This window comes from Alosa pseudoharengus, unplaced genomic scaffold (genome assembly GCF_046254945.1).
Source record: "Alosa pseudoharengus isolate Yale_2024_CS ecotype anadromous, Long Island Sound unplaced genomic scaffold, YU_APseudo_1.1 YU_APseudo_1.1_scf_4, whole genome shotgun sequence".
Taxonomy (NCBI): domain Eukaryota; kingdom Metazoa; phylum Chordata; class Actinopteri; order Clupeiformes; family Clupeidae; genus Alosa; species Alosa pseudoharengus.
In genome coordinates, this window is record NW_027468774.1 from 45,374,108 (window position 1) to 45,382,609 (window position 8,502).

General features: G+C 40.4%; 1 protein-coding gene across 2 annotated transcripts; it reads left to right on the plus strand.

The window, feature by feature from the left end:
• The first annotated feature begins 3,952 nt into the window (after positions 1-3,952).
• On the plus strand, positions 3,953-6,500 carry LOC143101648 (uncharacterized). 2 transcript variants are annotated; one of them, XR_012982506.1, is made up of 8 exons: positions 3,953-4,110; positions 4,197-4,244; positions 4,379-4,479; positions 4,692-4,757; positions 4,848-5,050; positions 5,305-5,467; positions 5,584-5,703; positions 6,287-6,500. XR_012982506.1 is itself a non-coding variant. In XM_076264774.1 (7 exons), exons 1-6 carry the CDS (start codon positions 4,001-4,003, stop codon positions 5,464-5,466), a joined length of 690 nt encoding a protein of 229 aa, XP_076120889.1. In that variant the 5' UTR covers positions 3,953-4,000; the 3' UTR covers position 5,467; positions 5,584-5,835. The 2 variants fall into 2 exon arrangements, 1 of the variants encoding a protein (XP_076120889.1); XM_076264774.1 differs by lacking the exon at positions 6,287-6,500 and having other exon boundaries at positions 5,584-5,835.
• Positions 6,501-8,502: the final 2,002 nt, after the last annotated feature.

Genomic DNA, 8,502 nt, shown 5'->3' on the forward strand with positions numbered 1-8,502 from the left:
TCCACAGAGGTGCAGTCAAAAGCTGGGGGCTCCATGCACTATTTTGGGGTAGCAAATGGGGTCAGGGCAAGAATAGATGATAACGCCATACTAAAGAGCACTCACACACTTCATCTCCAAATTAATATTGACGGCTTGCCTCTTTTCAAGAGCAGCAATCAACAATTTTGGCCTATATTAGGACTAATTGAAGAAGACCCTTGCCGAATTCCATTCGTAATATCTCTGTACTGTGGATATTCCAAGCCATCAGATGCAAATGAGTATCTCTCTGAATTTGTCACAGAGATGGGAAAGCTTGCATCTGGCTTAGAGTACCAGTCCAATTTCTATAGGATCGAAATTTCAGCATTTGTGTGTGATGCACCGGCAAGAGCCTTTGTTAAAAACATAAAAGCCCACAACTCCTACTACGGATGTGAGCGATGTGTTCAAGAGGGTGCTTGGTTAAACCACCGCCTCAACTACCCAGATACCAATTCTGTCCTGAGGACAGATGAGCACTTTAGAGCACAAACACAAACTGACCATCACAAAGAGGGTGAGAGTGCTCTGCTCCAAATTGATATAGGCATGGTCTCTCAATTTGTTTTGGACTTTATGCACCTTGTCTGCCTGGGAGTGGTGCGAAAGCTAATATGGCTATGGATGAAAGGCCCACTCCCAACAAGAATAGGAAACCAGTCGATAACGGTCATATCAGATAGGCTGATAAGACTGGGGAAAAATCTCCCTAAAGAGTTTGGCAGAAAGGGAAGGTCATTGAGGGAGGTTGATCGGTGGAAAGCCACCGAGTTCAGAACATTCTTGCTGTACACTGGCCCCATTGCTTTAAAGAAAACACTGCCTAAGCTAATGTATGACCACTTCCTCCTGCTGCATGTTGCTATTTCTATATTATGTTCACCCCGTCTGCATAAGCATTACTGCGATTATGCTGAGAACGTCCTGATGGTTTTTGTGCAGAATTTCCCAGTCATTTATGGTGATTTTGTTGTTTACAATGTCCATAATTTGATTCACCTGGCAAGTGATGTTAGAAAATTTGGCCCATTGCCCCAAATTTCTGCCTTTCCCTTTGAAAATTTCTTACACAAATTGAAAAGACAAATTAGGAAGCCAAACCAATCACTGCAACAGGTTGTCAGACGACTAACTGAACAATCGAACATCAGCAGAGTCCGTCTGCCATCAGGTTCCCTTCCATCCCGTCTCACTGCCTCACTGTCTCACTACACCTGTGACAGATTCAACCTCTCTGTTCAAGAGGGTAACAACATAATATTGTGTGCCAGTACCATTTTCAAAATTGAGAAGATACAAACAACTCTTGGTGTTACCTCGTTTGTGGTGCGACAATATGTACAACAGCAGCCCTTCTTCAACTACCCAGTGAACTCTCTTCAAATGGGAACAGCTGTTGTAGAAGAGATGTGTACAGAAACATCAATAATAACAGAAAAAGATATTGACTGCAAGATGGTGGCAATACCATATAAAACCAGACTTGTCATATACCCTCTTAATCACTTATAAAATCATGTCCCTAATTCAATTAAATTTAATCTGGCCCTAATTCAATCATTCAATCAATCAATCTTTTAATTCTAAATGTACAATGACATTTAACCCTTTTATTTAGATGTTTGCAGTCGTTTTATTCAGTGAATCTAATGAGGTGGAGGTGATACCATCATGTTGGCTGAGTGTGGATGAAAAGGTGGCCTACTGGCCACCATACAAAAGAACTGAAAAGGCGAAGGCGGCCGTGTTAACTGTGGAGGAGCCAGATGAGACTTGGGGGGAATATTTGGTGAAGGTTATCAAAAAATATGGTGAGACAACAGCATACAGTGCCATATACTCAGGTTTTAACAGACATGGGCTGTTGTAAAAGGTTGTCGATGAATGCAACCAATAACAAGAAAATGTATTAATGTGTCTGTCTGTAAGTATATACTATATGTTTATATAGTATAGTATATGTTTAATGTAATGTTGGAACCTATACCAAAGAGCTGTACTGAAAACAAATTCCACCAGCCTGGCTGTGTGGTCATTAAATCAAATCAATCAATCAATCAATCTATAACGACACAGGGGGAAAGTATTGAGCAAGCTAAGAAAAAGTAGTGTTCCAGGGCTACTGAAGGCAAGGAATAGAAATCTTGCTCCTGAGCTCTGTGCATTGCTGGTCAATGGTGAGTGATGTTCCTCTCACAGGGGATAATGGTACCACTGGTGCTTAAAGGAAGTGCATCCTGTGTAGTTCCACTGACCACATAGACCTGAGACAATAATGTGAGTAAAAAACAACATAAAAAGTCTATTTCACACAGTTTTTTTAGTGGCAGTCTGCACCACCCTACGCACACCATCTATACCTTATTCCTCCATCCCCTCATGGTCATTGGGCATTGTGAGCACAAGCTCATCAGCAGTCAGCTACCTCTTCCTCTTCAGGCTTGCAAGAAGGTCTGTGTAGATCTTGTCATCCTCCATCTGAAACAACAGAAAAATCATACAAATGTAATACCTTTATTAAAATAAAAAATAAAACCACAAAACTACAGATGTGTGCGTGTATGCACATACATACACAAAAAGAGGTAGCCTAAAAACGATTGAAGCATTCTGAGTAACTCAAAATATTTGTAAGTATGAAAAGTCATTTTACTACACATGGGTTAAGCTAGGCTACCCTATTTTTTGTCAGCATCAGCCCTTTTCCTAAAATTGGTGTCTGTGTATGTTCCCGTAGCAACTCACACGCACATTAAGCACTGTTAACGTTATGCTACAATTTGAACAGTTGAACCGTTACAGTTTGAACAGTTACAATCAATGGTGTTGAAGTGGTAGTGTAGCCCATAGCCTTAACGAGGCAGAAATGAAGAGGGATTGCAACAATGTTTACAGAGATACATTATAACGTTGGCTGCAAAAAATATGCAGAGTAGCCTACTAGATTGACTGACACACACACGCACGCACGCATGCACTCACATTATCGAAATCAAACGCCGGATGCTTTAATATAAAAAGTAAAACATAGCCTATCAATCAACTTTTGTAATGTCAGAGAACGTAACACGAGGCCCCAATGGATAATGCTAAGCTATTCAGCTTTGGTATGCTGACAATTGGCAATACAAGCAAATTTGTACTATAAAACAAACTTCCAGGTTAAACTAACTTTTTAAATGAACTTTCAAATGAAAATAACGAACATCGAAGGCAAACGAGAATATTGCAAGCAACTCAGAGTAGGCCTAGGCTAATGAAGCTATAAAGTTAAACATGACGGTCCACTAACCTGCAGTATGTTGACGCCGATGAGAAATCGTACTTTCAAATAACGTGATTTTAGGACTACAAATTAAAATAAACCATAACTATAACCGATGTAAAAACATATATTAATTGCCTCAGTTTATCCAGCTGTATTGTTTTCAGTCATAGTAAACGCCAACGAAGTGCGGCGGCGTCAGGCTGCCCACGTCAAATGTAGGCTATGCTGTAATTGTAACTGACTGACTTTATTGTTGCATGACTCATCTTCAAGTATCCAAAACATTTCGCGCGATAAACCCCTTAACCAATCACATCAAATAGAAGTTTATGTTGTCAACATTACGGGGAAGATTTCAGAAATAAAATCAGTGATTGGACAGCTGAGATATTAGACGATTGGTCATCATTACAATTGTAACGAAATTAGAATGGTAGGGCAGGTAAGGGTTAATCTGATTCTTTACCTTCAGTAGCCTTGGGACACTGCTTTTTCTTAACACGTTCAATATTTCCCACCTTGTGTTTTTACAAATGACTCAATTTATGGATATAATTCAAAACATGTTTTATTATGTGGACTGCTTGGGTACCGACATCTAGTAAAAAATCCATGTATAGCTTCATTGGAAGTAGCCTACATGTAGGCCTACTGTATGTGATTTTGCAATAAATTTCCCACCTTTGCCTTCAACAAGGTAACTTACTTATGCTTCTCTTAAATGCAGGTACTTACGAAGCAGCCAGGCAACATCTGCCAAAAGCTATGAGGAAAAATTCCCTTACATCGGAGGACGAGGGAGCCAAACGAGTGCGAATGTAAGAATTGTGCAGCATACATTATGTACACTGACAAAAAAGAAATCAAGTCCAACATAGTTTATAATTCTGTTGTTCTATTGCAGGCCTTCTACAAAACTGAAGGAGTTGTCTCCATACCTGTCCAAAAAGAGGTGTTCAAAAGCGTTCTTTCTTTAATATCACACTAGATAACAGAGATAATCAGGCTAGAAAACAGCCTCTCCAACAACTCCAACATTGCAGTAGTTTATGCCTTTTTATGTTTTTTTTTTTTGTCCCAATGCAGGCCCTCTGCAAAAAACCGTGCAGAACCCCGTCCACAATCACAGCCCCAGCTCCAGCCACCTCCTGTTTTCCCCCGCCATATGCCTCAGAATGAAGACACAGGTACAAAACAGTTGCAATTTCACTAAGACAAAACTAAATCTATGATGTGTTACTGAGTGAACAATGGAAGTCTGTCCTTTGGTCTGATGAAACAAAACCGCCATTCAGGCGGTGTGTATTAACATTACATGTTATTGCCATTGAACCACTCAGCAAGACAATGACCCAAGTATGTCCACTGTCCAATAAAGCATTTCTCTTCTTATCCACAGTACTTGTCCACGTCCAGCCATCAACATCGGCTACACCACCAAGGGCCCTTACCCCTGTGCAATCTGGTACACAAACATCTTGATTTCAGCAAGAATACTAAGAATCTGTATGCTAAGCATAAAGACAATAACTTGTGAATTGTTTCCGTCCTACAGACCGGGATCACATCATACTACGGGCACTGGAGGAGCTGAAGGTGCAGGTTCGACAGAACACCCTGCTTTTACAGGCTCTTACTAGCAGACAACCGGTCCAGAACACCAGCCAGTTGTCTGAAGAGTACAAATTCCCAATGACCTGTGATGAGGACCTCACAAGAGTTGAGGAGTTATTGGATAAACCACAAAAGAAAGCCCTGGTATGGTCACAATTTGTTAATAATTATCAATAATTATTCACTATAAGCAAAAATATTAGCCCCCTGGGCCCTGATTCAAAAGACCAAATGACCAACAATGTTAATTTTCTGTAAATCACATTAAGTTGTTTCGTTGTCTACTGCATTTCGTTGTCTCTGTACTAGTACTCTGCACAATGACAATAAAGTTGAATCTAATCTAATCTAATCTAATCTTTCTAAAACACTAGTATCCATTCTGTTCTCATCTGTAGACTGCATACCTCGCAACACTGGGAGGTTGCAACCCCGGGGATGTGGTAAGGCGAATGCTGCGCCACATCCTGCATGACGAATTCGCACAGCAATTCAACTGGCTGGGGCGAGGGGGGAGAAAGAAGGCTTTTTCAGCCTTTAAGATCACTGCTGTGATATGAGGTGTGTAACCAAATCACTCTATTGCTGACATAAGCATCTTGTGAGTGTGCATCTAATGAGTTTTGTACTGCTGTACTGCATTGCCAAGAGTTAAAAAAATCCTCTTACCTGTTCAGGTGCATCAGCGGTTCAGAAAATAACCGCCAGTGAGTGTGAGGCAGTCATAAAAAACTGGCTAAAGTACAGTGGTGACAGGAGTGAAGGGAGAAAGAGGAGAGCTGGGAGACAGCAGGGAGGTATGCACAGCCAAAGCTTCATGATCCTTCAGCTTTTAAGAAATGAAGACACAATGAGTCATGACATGCAGGTGTTGCAGTACATTACTTAATTACTGATAATGCATTACTCCTGCACTGGTTATTTGAATAAAAAACTAAACAATTTGACACTGCAATAATACATTATACAAAAACAATTATTCAATTATTACTTAGTTGTTTGTTTGTGCCTATAGACTATTGTTATTATTATTTTTCAATTGAATAGGCTATCCAAATGAGTGAATCATACAGGTCTGATCAGGACGCATGCACACGCTGACTGTCTAATAGCTCTGCATTAGGAGCTAAAACTACAGCGCTTTTACTTTTTATCACAGAAATTCTAATCAAATATGATTGTTTTCTGTCCTCAACTTCCCTAGCTCTGCATCATGGCAGCCTTATCATTCAGTAGTCTTTACAAACATGGTGTTGCAAACATATCCAACAATTGAAAATTAGGTCAATTGACTCCCTTTATTAGGAGGCATAAACAAACATTACCTGCAGCCAAATGTCTGCCGATCTGTAGGTCTAATGAACATCTTCTTTACTTCAGGTGATGATACAGTGTCCAGGGACAGCAGCAGCAGCAGCAGCATGGATGATGACGACTTTTAAGTTATTTATTTATTTGTTTGTATTGTTTATAATAAATTATATTGTTACCTGTAGGTTATAACTGCTGTCTGTTTTAATTCCTTATGACATTTAAGCTATGAATGGACTTCTGTAAGATCCTAGAAGCTCAAATATCATGCTTATAACTATAAAAGGAAAAAACATGGCTAAAGTTGGCAATTGGTTATAAGCCAACGTTGGCAATTGGTCATAAGCCAACCGAGTTAATGACTGTCAAAAATGACGTTGGCCCAAAGTCATGCCAACGGCTGCTATACTGTTGGGCCAACGTGTCCCCGACGGCCAAAGTGACGTTGGCCCATTGTTGGCGGGTGACGTAAGGCCAACGTCTCTGACGCAGTTGAGCCAACGTTGGGCCAACCTCTGCTTGCTATCTGGGAAGGAGCAGATCCAGTCAGTGTCCTATAGGCCAAAGTGAGAGATTTAAATGTAATGCTGGCTACTACAGGGGGAGTGTAGGAGAATAGGCCTAGGAGTGGATATGCATGCCCGATATCCATAGGCCTACCCCATCTTCCTCCTTGCTGGAACAGTTGGCTATATTTATGTATTTTCACTATAGGCCTATTAGGACACATTATCTATGTATGTATCTAATTTTAATTATGGTAGTCATAGTACATGTGAGATTACAACAATAATAATGAATGTAATAATACAAACTGAAATGACTAATGAGTAAATGAATGAATGCTTTTATGTTATTGCATTGGGAAAGAAGTAGGCCTAAATCTGCTAGTGCTAATCTGCTTGTTTTTAGACTCTGTAGGTGGCTAACTATTTCCAATTGTCCTGTTCTGTTTACGATACACCAAAACTGTCACACTTGGATATTGAATCAATTACGATGAAAAACACGTAGCTTATCAACAAACAAAGAAAAGTGAGATTGCTTTAGGATGATATGCTTTACTTTTCCAAAAGATGTTGACACATTAAAGAAAATGACATAATATTCATTGTGATCCTTCTTTATAATCTGCCGCTGCTGCTGGTGCTGATGGTGTTTGTGCTGCTGTTGGTGCTGCTCCTGCCACTGACACAGCTGGTACTGCTACTGTTGCTGGTGGTGCCTCAACAAACTGCTGCACATTCTCTGACTAAGGGAAAAGCGCATCGTTGTTAGATATGTATGTACAAATGTCTTTAAACACAATGGTTGCACTTGAAATCATTCATCCTTCTCTTTTTAAGTATTTTCTGTGTTTTTAAGGAATGAAGCAAAACTACAGCAATTTAGACAGCTTGATACAATTGTACATATATACCTGGAGATTGAAATCTGCATTAAAGGCTGGTAGTGGTGATGCTGCTGCTGGTAGTGAGGCTGCTGCTGGTGCCCAGCGTCCTTGCCTCATGGGGGTGGGTTGTGGGGGGGGGGGGGTGAGGGGCGCTGTGCCCGGGCGTCCTTGCCTCATGGGGGAGAGGGGTGGCTGGTGGGGGGGTGAGAGGCGCTGTGCCCCAGCGTCTTTACCTCATGGGGTGGGGTGGGGGTTGAGGGGGGATATGTATGTACAAATCTGTTTTAGTCTGTAAAACACACTGGTATGCAAAAGGTTTTAGACAGGTTCATACAATTGTATATATACCTGGAGATTGTAATACGCATTGTATTGTAAAAGCCTCAGCTTTTCAGCAGTGAAAGCTTTACGCCCTTCACCTTTTCCTTTAAAAAATGGCAAACAATGCATCAAAGTGTATCAAAATGACCATAGTGAGGAACAAAGTTAAAGTCAAATCATGTTGCAACCAGGCTTGGAATTTCACCATTTTAGGGGCAAGGCCACTTGGCCTTCAGTTTGGCATATTTGGTGGGGGGCACAAAGGCCACATGTCAGGGCACCAAGGCCAAAGTTAACTATACAGTAGTATGCTTTAAAAATGATCAAAGTTGTATTCACTGCAGTAGACCTGCATCACTGTATGAAACATTACAAAAACATAAAACATGACATATTATATATAACTGTAAATCATCTGATCATCTAATATTTTCAGATATCTAGGCTATATTTAACATTTATTTTATATTTGGCCTGTTATGAAATCATGTATTGAACAATTTAAGCACAGCTCAGCTTTGAGAAACTCAAATAGCCTAGATGCATGGTTAGCATTTTGTGATCATTAAGG

What these genes read in the sequence shown, in the direction of transcription:
- LOC143101648 (XM_076264774.1), top strand. Translation starts at nt 4,001, where the DNA reads ATGCTTCTCTTAAATGCAGGTACTTACGAAGCAGCCAGGCAACATCTG. An exon ending in GCCTCAGAATGAAGACACAG is followed by an intron (nt 4,480 to 4,691) that starts GTACAAAACAGT and finishes TCTTATCCACAG; the next exon opens with TACTTGTCCACGTCCAGCCA. An exon ending in CCTTACCCCTGTGCAATCTG is followed by an intron (nt 4,758 to 4,847) that starts GTACACAAACAT and finishes TCCGTCCTACAG; the next exon opens with ACCGGGATCACATCATACTA.